The sequence below is a fragment of the Dreissena polymorpha genome, chromosome 15 (genome assembly GCF_020536995.1).
Source record: "Dreissena polymorpha isolate Duluth1 chromosome 15, UMN_Dpol_1.0, whole genome shotgun sequence".
NCBI lineage: Eukaryota > Metazoa > Mollusca > Bivalvia > Myida > Dreissenidae > Dreissena > Dreissena polymorpha.
In genome coordinates, this window is record NC_068369.1 from 61,892,578 (window position 1) to 61,909,683 (window position 17,106).

At 35.7% G+C, this 17,106-nt stretch overlaps 4 protein-coding genes across 4 annotated transcripts in view; 3 read left to right on the forward strand and 1 right to left on the reverse strand.

Moving 5' to 3' along the window:
- LOC127860404 (macrophage mannose receptor 1-like) overlaps positions 1 to 5,693 on the reverse strand; it is a 68,589-nt gene extending 62,896 nt beyond the window's left edge. Inside the window, exon 1 of the mRNA XM_052398461.1 lies at positions 5,460 to 5,693. Coding sequence (XP_052254421.1) covers positions 5,460 to 5,511 — 52 coding nt within the window. The 5' untranslated portion in view covers positions 5,512 to 5,693. The remainder of the gene's footprint in view (positions 1 to 5,459) is intronic.
- LOC127860418 (nascent polypeptide-associated complex subunit alpha-like) overlaps positions 1 to 17,106 on the forward strand; it is a 415,045-nt gene that overhangs the window by 194,519 nt on the left and 203,420 nt on the right. The window lies entirely within an intron of this gene.
- LOC127860412 (uncharacterized) overlaps positions 1 to 17,106 on the forward strand; it is a 395,662-nt gene that overhangs the window by 140,144 nt on the left and 238,412 nt on the right. The gene's annotated exons all lie outside the window — the stretch shown is intronic.
- LOC127860414 (collagen alpha-1(XII) chain-like) lies at positions 13,480 to 16,529 on the forward strand. The gene is made up of 5 exons (XM_052398485.1): positions 13,480 to 13,609; positions 13,766 to 13,823; positions 14,206 to 14,606; positions 14,947 to 15,106; positions 15,384 to 16,529. Exons 1-5 carry the CDS (start codon positions 13,574 to 13,576, stop codon positions 15,980 to 15,982), a joined length of 1,254 nt encoding a protein of 417 aa, XP_052254445.1. The 5' UTR covers positions 13,480 to 13,573; the 3' UTR covers positions 15,983 to 16,529.

The window sequence follows — 17,106 nt, forward strand, 5'->3', positions numbered from 1 at the left end:
ATTAAAGACGCGTAATTCTGGAAACCTACTCATGAGAACTATGTTTCCTAAATGAAAACCACGGCTATGGCAAGACGTTCGACGCATAATCCCAAGAAAATAGGTTTTTTATGAGAACCTAGGTTCTCATTCTGAGAACCTAGGTTCTTACCAGGACCTTGGTTTTCAAATGAGAACTAAGGTTCTAACCTAGTCTCATTTATAAGACGCGCAAAGAATTTAGAGATACTTTTTATATGGGCTAAATTCTTTGGAATATTCTCCAAATATTACCCATATAAAAAGTAGCTTAATATTTAAGAGCGTCAAAAATTTGGACTAGTTCTAACCTAGGTTCTCATGAAAACATAGGTTCTCATTTGAAAACTTTGGTTCTGGAAGCCATGTGCAATCTTCAAGCGAGAACCTAGGTTCTCATTCTGAGAACCTAGGTATTCAGAAGGAGAACCTAGGTTTTCATCAGAAACTTAGTTTCTTGGGATCATGCGTCGAACCGCTTGCCATACACTTTGCCTTTGACCTTCAAATGAAATACACGTAAATCAATACGTATAGATGCAAGTTGAAAGTGTGCAAAATTGTCATTAAATCTCTAGCCTATTTAGCAAGTTATATATTATTTTTCAAACGGTACCGCGTTTAAAACCGAAAGTAGGATTTCTAGACGTATACGTCCATGTTGACAAACGCGATTATTTTAATGTTTTAAAGCGCAAAAATACGGATATCTACCTTGTAACCACCAGATATATTCTTATTGGCATAGATAAAATATGTTTCTTATTTATTCTTGAATGCACTATGCCAAATAAGTTGTGTGGCTTTAAAAATGTTCGCATATTAGACCGATATGATATTTATATGAAGGATTTTTGGAGCAGTTAAACATGGAAAAGTCAAACACCACGTTATATGGCGAAGTCTTTGGTAGAGGTATTCAGAAAATCGGTATTGGGAAAATGTCTTTGGTGTCCCGTGAAGTATCATTAATAGCTTTTTCTATCGCCTACAGTATTTCTACGCCATTAGCGTTTTGATATACAATTATGTTTTGTTTTGTTTTCTCTTTATTTCAATATTGCGACATTTTGTCTTTGGAAGCAACATCACGGAACATATGAAAACGGTTCAACCAACTAATTTACTACTTCTTACAGAGAACACGTGCATTTTCTGTGAATTTGCAAAGAATAGTGTAAGATTCTTTAATGAAGTATTGAACACATGAAATAAATTGGAAATTTCTAACTTATGAATTGAGTTACATTCTTCCGGGTACAATGTAAATGTGTCATGTGTGCAGAGGCCTAGTAGTGTAATCTGTGTTGTGAAATCTGACAAGCCTTAGGTGATATAGAACGCAAAGATAAAACACCTTAGAACAATAAATAGAACAAATAGCGAATACATCACCCAATATTAACTTAATACATGGAAAAAACACATTACAAACCAAAACGATATAAAAAGTTTCTAAAACTCTGTGTAAAAATGTGAATATGTAAATTTCAGACAAAATATTAAAGGGACCATTTCACAGATTTGGGCATGCATTTAAGTTTGTCATTAAATGCTTTATATTGATAAAGGTAAACATTGGATCTAAAAAGCTCCAGTAAAAAGAAGACAACAATAAAATTAAAGAAAGAAAAAAGTAATCCTCAACAGGGCTCGAACCACTGACCCCTGGAGCCATGGAGTAAAAGTTTATCGCTTAGACCACTCGGCCATCCGTGCTCATAGAATAAGTGTTGTATTTTATACTTAATATAAACAATCCTCGTAGTATCACACAATATAAGGAAAACAACAGAACTCTCCAAACGTTTTCAATCGTTTCGCGTTGCAACGCTTTATAATTGTCAGGTTTTTAATCGTCAACAGGTGCATATAATGGATATTTCATAGCATGGTAAATGTTCAGTATTACTGTTTTCTCACAAATATCATAGGTTAAACGAAAATTTTCGTCTGAAACATTTGTTATAATTTTGTCAATTTACCAAAACGTGAAAATGCCCCTTTAAGTAGCAGTTTGCAAGTGTTACTAGTTCACACATATCTAACGTTTATCGCAACGTATTGAAACTGATCTTGATTCGAAACAATCCTTGAGATGACACACGTCAGTCCTCGTTTGACAGGTTATGAGTTGTGGTTGTTTTATCGTTCAAGGCTCATTTTAACATGGCAGGTACGGTCATACATTTTGAACTGCCTGATGGTTCAATGAGGACATGAAGTTATTTTGTTCACTTGTTATTTCACACAAACAATTTTGTCATAATTACCTAAAAAAGGAGAACGTTTTTTGTAATGTACATTTTCTTTGCATATCTATATAAATTAACGATACAATATGGTCATTATATTGTTAATATTTCGTTTAAAAGACGTCTCTTTTAAACCAAAATTGAGTCTGTGCGGAAGGTGTCGTCCTTGATGAAAGCTGCATAGGCTCATCTGAGACGACAATTCAAGCACAAGCGTATACCGGAAAACCCGATTTTCCTGGAGCGCGGATCATATTTCGATACAGAGTAGGTCATGCACATGTACTTAAATGGTTAATACAAATAAAGGTGTAAGCATACATTGATATAAAATGCATATAGTTTTATATTTCAAGAAGTTCACGAAAATAACACTAACTTGCACATATATATTTTTTTAAGATTCAATCACATATATCGCATATACATATATAACTGTTCATAAAAAAATAAAGTGCTGAATTGCATAATAATATATAATAGACTGAAAATGCAGACATAACAAAATACAAATATGTTAACCAATATTTATGTTAGGTTTTATGATGACTAATGTCGGTATTTGAGATGTCTGTTTTTTTATATTTAAAACGTTTATTTAATATTATTTACAACTCCTATTTGGGGAGGACTTCTTTTTTTCCTCTTACAATGAAAGATATACTATTTATTTTCAAGGCACACAATTTATTATTCACAATTAACGGCATTCAAACTCACACTCTCACGTTTCCAACAGATTTTTTTAAACGTTTCGCTGGTGGAATGATTTAAATTATTTTACTGTAGTAGTATGATTTAATCATCTGTTAGATCAATAATAATGAAATTTTTCCCATCGCCTTTCTCCACAATGAATGATGTAAAGTAGGTGTAGTTACGATCATTGGTCGTTGTCGGCTCAGGTTCTACTTAAAAGTACATTACAATGTATCCCGGGTAAGGAAAATACACTTAAAGGAACCCGGCCATACTCTGGCGTATTTAAGCGTATTTAAGCGTATTTTCCGTACACAGGCATCTGAAGGGTACCCGGGGGACTTTCAAGTGGTACCTGAGCCGACAATGACCAATATAGCGTCAATTACTCGATGAATTGTGTGCTCGGAATACAGGAAAAGCTATCCCGGGACAAGTGTGAGCTCGTTAAATGACCGTCATGATATGACTTACACACGATTGAAAATGACGAAAACCTACAACTAAACAAAACATGATTTTGGAAAGTCACTGTGTTTAATTGTTGTCAAATATGTTTATTGATTATACATAACTTTTCGCATTTTTTTTTTCAAAAACACACTTGGCGTCAGATGTTTACGTACATACGTGTAATGTAATGTTATACATAGAGATTGAATTGATAAAGATCAACAGACTCAGCGTTTGCATTAATTATGCTACTTTTACGAAATTATGATTTAATGAATCAATAATTCTATATCGGCTGTGATATCCTTAGAAAAAAAGCTGTGAACATGTTTCAGGAGGATTAGACAAAACAGATATTTTCTAGTTCGTAATAAACCACACGCGAATTTTAAAGAGATTAAAAATCGTCATTCCTGCAATCTAATAAAACATTATTCGACGTTGTTCAAATGCTCATTTTTCAAACTATTTTTTTTTTTGTTTTCTTTAAATTATTCTTATAAGCTGAGACACGAAATTAACCAGTCTTCTTTCGCAGTGTGTACCAGTATTTATAATTATAATTGTCATGAGCATAGCATGTTCAACTATCATATTTAACGATTTTTTCCTAGTGTTATATTGTTGCTGGACATTTCTAAACCTAAAGCTCGTGTTCACAATGCAAGCATGCAAACAAAAACAAAAACTTTGCTGAAAAGTTTCGTAACAAACTTTTAAAAGAAGAAGTGTTTATTTGATTCGCTTTTCACGTTCGAAGAGAAAATGCTGTAAATGTTGTATGATTGCTGCACGCATTTGAGATGTGTCGTTCTTGCTTGATATCCCTTTTTCGGTGTGTGGTAAAAATGCCAGAGGTAAAAATACATTAGGTAAATATATCCACAGGTAAAAATGCCACAGGTAAAAATGCCAGAAGTAAAGTGGTAAAAATGCTATAGGTAAAAATGCCATAGGTAAAAATGCCAGATGGTATATGGTAAAGTGGAGTTTTGAGCAATAATGTTCTTTAAGGATATGTAGTATTGGAGGAATAACATTCTATATTTATGTTACTGATGACATAATTTCACAATGAACATGTTTTTTTATTATAATTGTCTCAATTATAATTTAAGACTGTTCGCGATTGTGTTGTTTTGTTCTTTATTCATTATCTTTATTGATCAATAATCAATATAATAATTAAAATTTGATATATTGTATACGTAGTCAAAAACATTGACTTATTTGTATACACCTCAATGTCTTGATAAATTGTATTAACTTCCAGCTAGCAATTTAGGTCGACAAGAACCTCAATAACAAACCAATATAAATTTGCATCTTTAATTTCTTCAAAACAAGCATATGAATCTTAAGTAATTCATTTATTACTGACACATTATTATAAAAGCAAAATAAAAACATAAGTTCAAAATAGAGAAACACATTGAAATAAGATCTATTTTGCATGACACGGGTTGGATAGCATGCAGTCACATATAAATAAGACAAATTTAAGACACAGATAAAATATCACAAAGGCATATTTGCATCTGATATTTTTACCTAGTGCATTTTTTCTTCTGTTATTTTTACCTCTGGCATTTTCACCTCTGGCATTTTAAGCTGCCATTCCCTTTTGAACCATACACAGGCGCCCAAAACGACACGTCAGAAATCTGCCACCATAGTGATTTTCAATTAGTTTTACTTTTATACTCAACGGAAAGGATAATACAGAAACACGCCCTATATTTCGCGTGTTATATCTAATATAACGTCAAATAAAAGTAAACACATTAATTCACGTCTTTAAATTTATAATCGAAATACGAGTACGAACCAGTATTCTCGTATAAAATTGGATTGAAGTTGTGGAACACAGTTGTGGAACACAACTGGTGAAAGACAGCCATATATATGGTAGTATTTCATCGTCAATTCATGGAAACACATGATGGGAAACGTGTGTGATTATACATTTTGACAAGAAAGAAACAGTGTTGTGCAGGGACGAACGAATGTGCGAGGGTAGTGGTGGAAACCTACCGTATTGAGATGTAATTAATATCGATATGATGACTTGAAGAAGATGTGCCATGCTTATTTTCAAGTTTTAAAAAATATACCAAAATTTAAGATTAAAAAACAAAAAATGACACATCTAAGGCAATCACATAACATCCATTTCACGGAATGCACAATACGAATACAGACTCCGAACACTATGACACCCTCGACAGGTTAGTCGTTATGAGGGATATCGGTCGATCATCATGGTTGTGGATGATAATTTAAATATAAGTGCATTACAAGCCCCCCCCCGAGATAGTATTATCTTCTATCTGTATCGCTAAGACATGCACCGTGGAGATTGTGTTGCATGTAAGTAAAGCCATACATATCGTTCGCGTTGGAATGCAGCTTGAAATCTTTCGTTATCTGGACAGTCCTTCCCCGTCATGGTACTTCTGCACTCAAACATCCCTCATCGCCGCACTTACGATTAAAAAGTGTAGATGGACTATGTTTCTGCCGTTATTTAAAATGGCACATCCTTAATACCACTTAAATAGTCGTTATGAAACAAGTTAAACGTAAAAATACTTTAACCGAATGCGTGATGTTTTGTATTTGCCATACATATATACATATCACTGTAGCGCACAGTTGTTACTTAGAGTAAAAAGAGCTTGTTGATATACATATTCTTTATTTAATTCTTGGAAAGTTCAAGATTGTAACAAATAATTTCGCTAGTGCGCACGTCATTATATACGGATTCTATATAAGGAAGTAGTTCTTAAACTAAAAATTACATCAACACTCTAACCATCGAAGTGACGCTTGTGGGTTACAAAAGGCGTCTTAGTTTTGGTATTACATGTTCATGTTTACTAACAAATATGCTGTGGCCATTTATAAACATTAGTAATGGTCAATGAGGTAATCCATCGATAACCGCTATCAGTCAGTGAGCAAGAATCGAAGTTTTGTTACTTATTACAACATGTCTATCCGTCATAAATTCTCAACTAGGAACGATAACCTTTTGACCAAACTATTTCATTGACCTCATACTACCTTATGATGTCCTAATTATGTTTGAATGTGAGGTTAATCAGTGTGGCTTACGCGACCACTGGATTAGTTTATACTTACATTTAAAGAACTCTTTCCTGGTATTCACCAAGCCCCTATGAGAAATCTTGACCTAATTTTGACTAAGTTGAGTATGTCACATTTATTTTTCGTGTTGAAGTCCACTGCATTATTTTTTAACTTGGTTAAACAAATTTAATGACAAAGAAACTCCGCACGAAATTGCAAAAAAAAGCTTAGATTAATGTCTGCCTTTAAGGATTTGACACAAGGAGCTGTAATCATACGACCGCCGGGAACTATATAATATTTCAATGTATCGAAACTATCTAATATTTACGAGGTATGGAATTTAAGAAATTATTTATGCAATGTCCACAACCAATTGTTTATGGACATCTCGTAAATGGTAGAATGCAAAGACCACATATATGCGCCTTAGTCTGCTGACACAACTTCCCGACTAATACATTTAAAATGACGTTGTAACGAATAAATAGTGAGTACCGAACGTGTATTTCGACATAGAAATTCGCCTGTCAAGAAATAAAACCCACGATATGGGGCGTTTGGTCGATGCTGACGGACATGTCCCGACGTTTCACTCGACAATGCCAGGACATCGTCCAAAAGGCATTCCAGTTGAGCCGCGCAGTAACTCGAATATAAGTACAATGTATGAGGAAATGGTTGTGGAATGATAGATTGATATACATGACTGAATCTGGACACTTCATGAACAATGTCGGGGCGACAAGGAATGGTCGGGGATGTAAGCTCCAAATCAGATTCAATTCATCAGAGCATGTCCAGACTTGTTCGCTGCATGTTTTTGGTTCTGGAGGTTTTCAAATCATGTGATTCAAGAATTTAGGGAAAATGTGACGCACGTTTAACGAGTACAATGAAGATTCTTTGATTATAACATGAACATTAAACAAAATACTTACCTTAACATTGATTTTTATGTGTATTAAATCTTGTCAACAGTTGAGTGGTTTGTTTGCATTGTCGAAAAGAAAAACACGGAAATTATAGCAAAACCCAAGCATTCAAATAAACATTGAATTTGAGTTTAAAAAAAAACTGTTGCAAAGGAAATTTGAAGAAAGATTTCTTAGAAAGCAGATCGTCTTACAAGGAATAAGCATTAAATGCACATTTTATCTATTGATCATATAATGTATTACCAGCAGGGGCTGATGTCAATTACAGCACATTTATGTTACAGGTCGATAATTAAAACATTTATAAATAAAATGTATAAATGCTTGAAATGATTTTGTTTTACTTTACATCACCTAATTTATACAGTTCAGGTCCGTCCGTCAAGTTCATCGTATTCGTAGATGTACGTAGGCGTAGGTAGACATATAAAGAATCAGGTAAAATAACATCTATATTTATCTTCACCTGTCCACCTGTTTATGTATGTTTTTAGCCATTTTCATATTGTATTTTATGTAACATGTAAGTAAGATTGATTAACCTGTGCGACCTATATTCAAGTATTCATATCATCCATCGTCGTCATTGTTAGTTATGTTTACATTGTTTAACATTGTCGTCAGGGATGGATATAACATCAATCGTTGATGCTATGCCTTGTTGATGTTGTATACGTACGATGAACGGCATTCTTGATATTCATTAAAGATATAGTATTTAAATATATATTTGCAGTTAGTTGTATTTTACCTGCCGTCAGACCAGCCTAAAAGAACCAAGTACTGTAACATTTACATCAATTACTGTTACAACGTATTCCATTACAATAGTTACGTTGACTTCTTGATGTAAAATGCATATTGCTACATGCATTTTTACCTTACGGCATGTTACGTAAAAATTTGCCATCTACAAAAAAACAGTAGGGAAACAAAAGAGTATGCCTTCACACAACCGCACTCTTGTTTAATATACGGATACACGGATATTTTTCGCCTTTTCACGTAATGGAAACTGCCGGAAGCCCCTTGTTATCTTCTCGTTTTAAGATTGTCGTGTCATATTAACATCCGTTTGTATGGATCAGTATTTTTGATCAAATGGTATAGCATTTACGTAAGGAGATCGATCTTCAATATTGCTTTTATCAATCCATTTGCATAGCCATTAAACTGAACGCAACATTTAGTTCCGGGTAATCCAATATATATTTTGGAAATGCACATAAAGAACATATTCGTAAATTATCGATTTAGTTGAATCCTTAACGACCTGCATACGGGCCACATAAACAGAGTTGTAATCATACCGGCAGATACAGCTTGATGAGTTCATGTTACACACTTTACAATGAATTATTTAATGTTGAAACTAACATCAACAACGGCTGTTGTCAGTTGTAGTGGCAGCCATGGTGTGAATACGTTTTGTGTCACTGTGACCTTGACCTTTGACCTAGTGACCTGACAATCAATAGGGATCATCTGCCAGTCATGATCAATGTACCTATGAAGTTTCATGATCCTAGGCATAAGCATTCTTGCGTTATCATCCGGAAACTTTTTTACTGTTTCGAGTCACTGTGACCTTGACCTTTAACCTAGTGACATGAAAATCAATAGGGGTCATCTGCCAGTCATGATCAATGTTCCTATGAAGTTTCATGATCCTAGGCGTAAGTATTATTGAGTTATCATCCGGAAACCATTTTACTGTTTCGAGTCACTGTGACCTTGACCTTTGACCTAGTGACCTGAAAATCTATGGGGTCATCTGCCAGTCATGATCAATGTACCTATGAAGTTTTATGATCCTAGGCCTAAGCGTTCTTGAGTTATCATCCGGAAACCATCTGGTGGACGGACCGACGGACTAACGGACCGACCGACATGTGCAAAACAATATACCCCTTCTTCTTCGGAGGGGAGCAAAAATATCAGAAATCCGTTTTCATCAACTAATTCTTAGACATAAGACTTATACACCCCATAAATCGGACTGCACTTTTTACATAGATACAATACATACCTGTTAATCTCGTTAATAAATTATTCTAAAAGAAGAGTTCTGTAATTACAGTTTATAATTATTCGTTATTCTCAATTTTAGAAAGCATTAGTCGCTGTGACCTTGACCTTTAACCTAGTGACATGACAATCAATAGGGGTCATCTGCCAGTCATGATCAATGTTCTTTTGAAGTTTCATGATCCTAGGCGTAAGTATTCTTGAGTTATCATCCGAAAACCATTTTACTGTTTCGAGTCACTTCGACCTTGACCTTTGACCTAGTGACCTGAAAATCCATAGTGGTCATCTGCCAGTCATGATCAATGTACCTATGAAGTTTTATGATCTTATGCGTAAGCATTCTTGAGTTATCATCCGGAAACCATTTTACTGTTTCGAGTCACTGTGACCTTGACCTTTGACCTAGTGACCTGACAATCAATAGGGATCATCTGCCAGTCATGATCAATGTTCCTATGAAGTTTCATGATCCAAGGCGTAAGCATTCTTAAGTTATCATCCGGAAACCATTTTACTGTTTCGAGTCACTGTGACCTTGACCTTTGACCTAATGACCTGAAAATCAATAGGGGTCATCTGGCAGTCATGATCAATGTACCTTTGAAGTTTCATGATCCTAGGCGTAAGCATTCTTGAGTTATCATCCGGAAACCATTTTACTATTTCGAGTCACTGTGACCTTGACCTTTGACCTAGTGACCTGAAAATCTATGGGGTAATCTGCCGGTCATGATCAATGTACCTATGAAGTTTCATGATCCTAGGTAAAAGCATTCTTGAGTTATCATCCGAAAACCATTTTACTATATCGAGTCACTGTGACCTTACCTTTGACCTAGTGACCTGAAAATCAATAGGGGTCATCTGTCAGTCATGATCAATGTACCTATGAAGTTTCATGATCCTAGTCCTAAGCGTTCTTGAGTATCATCCTGGAAACCATCTGATTGACGGACCGACGGACTAACGGACCGACCGGACTAGTGCAAAACAATATACACCTTCTACTTCGGAGGGGGGCAAAAATATCAGAAATCCGTTTTCATCAACTAATTCTTAGACATATGACTTATACACCCCATAAATCGGACTGCAATTTTTACATACAATACATACCTGCTAATCTCGTTAATAAATTATTCTAAAGGAAGAGTTCTGTAATTACAGTTTATAATTATTCGTTACTCTCAATTTTAGAAAGCATAAGAATCCAACAACTTAGTTATTGTGTTTTGAACAAAACGGTCACGTTTAGCATGTATGCACTTCCGCATTTAAAAAAATAATTTTATGAATATAACTATCAAATATGTGTACCAATATGTTTTATTTACAAAAAGAACTATACAAATTAAATTTGCTACATGTTTCCACTGCTTCGCAAGTTATTGTGTCATCTGCAAGTTGTTAACTACCATAATTGCATAACACTTAAAAAAAACAAGCGACCGCAACTTGTAGAACATGAAAAGCATTCCATCACCCAAAAAAGGTTTATTTTTATTTTTTCAACATTTATTATTATGCATTGAAGTATTGAGTAACATGTGTAAATTGTTGAACCGCTGACTTTTATTCACTCAACTGAATCGAGCTGTCAACCGGAAGTTGCGTCTACTAGCTTTAAATTTACCACCTTACTTTTACTATAAACACTCGCATGAATCAGTATTTTAACTGCAGATGATACAACATTTACATATGTTTACAATTTCTAGTCTGCGAGTAGTGACTTAATTCGCGAGTTTAATTCGGGCTTTATTGCCCAGGATTGATTGAGTGTTACCACACCAACCGAGAGTAGTACAAAATACAACTGCATGTCAAAGATGTTTACAGAATGACGAAGAATTACGAGAGAAGTATAATTGGTAATATGCTTGACTGGCTTACATCTAAAAATAACTAAATTTAATTTATTAAGAGGAAACACCATTAACAGATGCATTCCCCTCAGCTTCTGACTAAATTAGTCAGAAGCTGAGGGGAATGCATCTGTTAATGGTGTTTCCTGTTGTCAGCCTTTAGCGCTCGTTAAATGCGATCATATCTCATGTTTACGTGTTTACCGACATTCTAGAATATTAAATTCGCGGTTTGTTGATTTCAATCTGAGTGCGTCTAATGCCATCAATCTATTGCGGTTGTAGAGGGCGGTGTGAATAGATCGGAAAGAATAATTACAGACAGTTAGGTATTTTTATTTCTCTAAAGCCCTCGGTATTTGAATGATTGCAGCCCAGATAACGCACGGTAATGTACGGGGGAGTGTTTACTGATAAACAAACTTTCAATAATATGAGTCGCGTTCTGAGAAAACTGGGCATAATGCATGTGCGTAAAGTGTAGTCCCAGATTAGCCTGTGCACAGGCTAATCAGGGACGACGCTTCCCCTTTATGACATTTTTCATTTAAATGAAGTCTCTTCTTAGCAAAAATCCAATTCAGGCGGAAAGTGTCGTGTCTGATTAGCCTGTGCGGACAGCACAGGCTAATCTGGGACGACACTTTACGAACATGCATTATGCCCAGTTTTCTCAGAACACGACTCGTATATCTATTTTAAGCTGTGCTGCAGTATTTTGCAACTTATGGCCAGCGGTGAAGTATACTTTTTGCTTATCATTAAATTGTCAGTTCAAATAGCATGCACATGCTTGCACAAAGTACTTTGATTGCTGAACACTAGGGGCCAAACCAGATAGGTCATTTGTCAGCCGACCACAACATTCCTATGGTCGACTGTGGTTTACTTTGGTATTCGGCAGTCGCCGATCGACATTTTCTGCAATAACGGTGTGTGATATATTGCCCTACTTATGCGGCAATCCTATGTAGTGCTTTATAATGATTCCAACTGTCCCTATGACACCATCTTCCGTCTCCTCTGTCGATGAATCAGCAAAAACGGAAGAAAAATAGAAGCGTTTCATAGTTACATTACGTCAAAGGAACATGTTTTACGTTCTGTTTCTTAGCGTGTTTTATGGAACCGTAATTTTGGTACACGGTCCATTGGTTTACTTCAAGGAGTTGTGTCATGATGCATGCTTTTTCTAACTTCATAACGGGAAATTGATATAGACTTCGATAGAGAGAATGGTTAACATTTCACCATTAAAAGGGGATGCACTATGCAAATGATAGAGACTTTCAGCAAAGTTTGTCTTACAAAATCATTGCTGTAAATAAACTTTCATACAACGATGTTGGTATTGTGGGCATTACCATTCTCCGATGTCTGCGAAATATCTGTATGACCAAATTGTAAGCTCGTTATAATACGTTCAACATGAACGCCAAAACCGTGAACACAAATACTCCGGCTTTATGTTTCACAATAAACTGTCTCACAATAATAATCGAATTAATAAGTGACACATAAATTGTTGTGTATTAATTACAAAAATATATTTTTTAAAAAAACGAAAAAAAACGCGTGCATTGTGAATTCCTCTACAAAACTGATGCACATGCATACTTCTATGATGACACAAACTACATTCCACCACGAATACTTTCAGAGTCTATTCATATGGGGCATGTAATCAACAATTACAAATGATATCATTTATAGGCACTCGACAAGACATGAATTACGCACAAATGCAAAGCAAAGTGTTTTAAGTGATCTGTAGCTATCATTCAATTGATGATACAAACTTGTGGTTTCGACTACTTCATAAATGGATTAACATCCTATATTTATCTACAAAACGCATTTCATTGGGTCACGGTGTTAAGTGGCAGAACGCTTTTGACGAGGAGATACATTCCTATTACATCCCCACCTACTTGAGCGCTTCGTAAATTGTTTTTCTCTTCCTCGGATGATGCACAATTCCATATAAAGGATTTCCGTTACCATTCGGCAATCATCGTTGAATTGTTTGCATAACTTCGGCGTTAGTTTTTCTCACGCTTTCTGCCAAAAACCAGTCAGTGGATCTGTATATAAACGCGGCGCTACCGCAGTTCATTCATAAAACGCTCAGAGTTTAACACGCGAAAGAAGTAGCAAACAGATTGTTAAAAGAGAACATAACACAACTAATTTCGTTAAACTACTGGTTATTTCAAACATGAACGGAATAAAGGAATTGTGCTGCCTGCTTATGGTAGGATAAGCGATAGTTTAATACTAAAACGGTGAATTATAAAACTATTTCATAACGGGTTACATGAAATCATCTTTATGTATTATTATAAATCGTCTAATTTAACATTTAAGTCCATGCATTAAATAACAATTTATGTGTGTCTCTACTTTACAGGTTGTTGTAGTAAGCTCGGCACCGACAAACGTGGACATGAAAGATGAAGTTTTATCAGGTATATTAATTACATTTGCAATTAAAGTGGTTATATATATTAATAATTAAAAGCCAGCTGAGTGATCGTATTTCTATAATAAAGTTTAATGAGTAAAATGATATAAATATAACGTTTGATATATCTAACAAAAGATTCTCGTACGCAAAAATACGCGTTTAATATACTATATGAATTATATATGTTTCATTACTATGATGTAAAACGTAGCTTAAAAATTTGAGAAATCGCAATTACCTTTTTTTTTAAATAAAAAACATGAAATAAAGTAATGATATTTACTGTGTATTAGTGGTTAAGCCATGATTTAAATTCTTCTTTTAACTCGATTGTCCATGCATAACGATAACATTCAAAACGCGCGTCTAATTCAATTCTGCAGTTTGTCAAGGGAAGCCGGCGGAGCTCTTCTTCCTCCTAGATTCGTCCTCCAGCATATGGTCAGTTGACTTCCGGAAGCAGATCCGCTTCGTGAGCGACATGGTGGACAACTTTGAGGTGGGGCCAAACAAGACGCGCATCGGCGTCGCCTCTTTCTCGTACCACTACCGGGAGAATATCGAGCTGGACACATACGACGACGCCAACTCCGTGAAGAAAGCCATTGACGTCATTCCGCAGTATTTCGGCGGCACGTACACATTCGATGCGCTTGACGGTGTGCGCACGCGCGGACTCCGGGGGGAAGTGGTTAGACCCGGTGTGGTGAAGATTGTTATCGTTCTGACTGACGGACAGTCGTACAATGAGGAGAAAACCAAGGCGGCTGCCATGAAACTGAAGGTAAAGCAGAATAAATAATACATCATGAATATTATATTCTTGTCTCACAATCAAATTAAAGGTCTCATTGAATTGTTTAAGCACGTGTCAAATAGTTTGAACCTTAAAACTTTTTATAGCTGACGTATTGAAAATATTACATTTCATTTAAAGCTCTGTGGATAGCAATGACGTAAACTTTACAATATATTGTGTTTTACTCACAATACGTTTAATTGACAGGTCCTATGATTCATTTACAAGGAGACAAGAAAGTCAATCTTAAGTCAAATGCTTAAATATGGTGTTTTTGTAATAAATAAACAGTATAATATAACAACCACCGCTTTCCGCTCCACAGGAAGAGGCGATCGTTTTCGCGATTGGCATCGGCAGCAAGACCGATCGGGACGAGTTGGTTGCTATAGCGACCGAGCCGACCGACAAACACGTGTTTGAGGTGGGAAACTACGGCCTTCTGGACACCATTAAAGAACGACTGGCAATCACCGCCTGTGAAGGTAGGGTAGAGATCCAGTACTTCTGCCTTAATTCTAAATACGTACTGATGGACATTTAAATTCCATTTAAACATGATCGTTAAAGAATTACGTTTATTTGAAGAATAAAATAATCTTCATGAGATAAGTCTTGTATGATAGAAAAAGTAACAATGTACGTTATACCAGTACTAAGAAGATACGGGGTAAAAAGAGATTCACAAAATCTATACAACAAAAATACGTACACATCCATATTTGTTGTTATTCTTTAATTATTATTTTCTGTATTTGTTAGCCGAGATGAACGACTTTGCGGCCGCGCTCACAAAACCCCCGTGTGGCGCCACCAACATGGCTGACGTGATGTTCCTCATGGAGCCAGCCGAGCTGGGTACCGCTAACACCGTCAAAATCACTGAGTTTGTTTCCGGTCTCACTGAGGACTTCAACATGGCGGACGGAAACGTCCGAATTGGCTTGCAGACAAGCCACTGTGGCAAGGGAAATATCGAGCTCGGCGAGTACACAGAGTCCAGCGAACTGACGAAGGCCATGACCAATAGCCGCGTCTCCAATCTTGGTCACATGATCAAGCAGTTGCGCACGTATTCGTACAAAGAGGAGAATGGCGGACGGGACCGGGCGAGGCACATGGCGGTTGTTTTCGTCGACGACGCTCTCTTTGATCCTAAAGAGGTCCTCGACGAGGCACGGAGAACTAAGCACCACGACGTGGAATTGTTCGTGGTTGCAATTGGAGACAGCGTTGTGGACAGCGAGCTCGAGGCGTTGTGCAGTGCGCCGGCGGACAGGCACATCCTTCGCGTGAAATCATACGACGAGCTGAAGCTGAGCAAGCCAGAATTTCTTCACAAGTTTTGCACTGGTCTGTAGAACGTTACGATATTTGGTTATACTATTTGTGACTCATGCTATTTACGATGTGCAATATGACAATTTAAAGGGAGATTACTCAATCGATCTTGAAACTAAGATCATTTTTCCATATAATGCGTACATGGGAGATTACTGAATCTGTCTCAGGGAAACGAAGACAACACGAGTTGTCGACTTATAGGACTAGTTAGCATTATGTATTTTTACCAGATCAAAGATCTATAAATATGCATTAATATTTGACCAGATATGTATTAGTGTTGTCTGAAATTATGACGTTGTATGTTATGTTTACAATTAAAGCATTCCAAACAATGCGGACGTATGTATGAATATTGTACATTATTTATTAAAGAAGTTAAAAATGAATTGACAGAATGTAAGATTGTGAGTATGACCGTTTGTGAAACAGACGAGATTATATGAAATATATTTATAAAAGTTTGTTTTCTTAAAAGTTGTATGCATATTTACATGATATTGTTTTACAATTCGTATTTATACAATATTTTATATGTTTTTGTAATAAAATATTGACCAATTATGTATTATTTGTGTAGACTGTTACCGCATGGGTTATTATATCGTTAAATTTATCGTTGGTAATAAGGACTTGCACCAATCAAAGAGACTTGGTCACAGACTTAATATTTTTCACAAATGTTATTAAATAATTTACTTATGAAATTGGTATGTATGAAAAAGTTATAAATAATTATACCAACAATGGAGAATATAAAATAAATAAAAACAATACGCCTGTCTGGTTAAAAAATGCTGGACCTCTAGATCCCAAAGCTAAACTTAAGCACCTATTACTGCACCAGGCATGATTCGGAATGTAGTTCAAGAAATATACAAATGTTACAGTCGTGTCATTGTTGTTCAGATTTTGATTTTGTTGTTAATAAATAAAGGTAGTAATTGTATGAACATTTTCATTTGACAGGAGCGTTAGTTTGCTTGTTTGAATATAACGAAAACAGTCCTTCTTTGAATCTACAATTTTTAATTGAAGGCAGTTCAATTATTAAGAAGTGCATAAAAGACCATCATTCTGAGAAACCTGGACTTAATGCATGTGCGGAAAGTGTCTTCAAATATTAGCGTGTGCAGGTCGC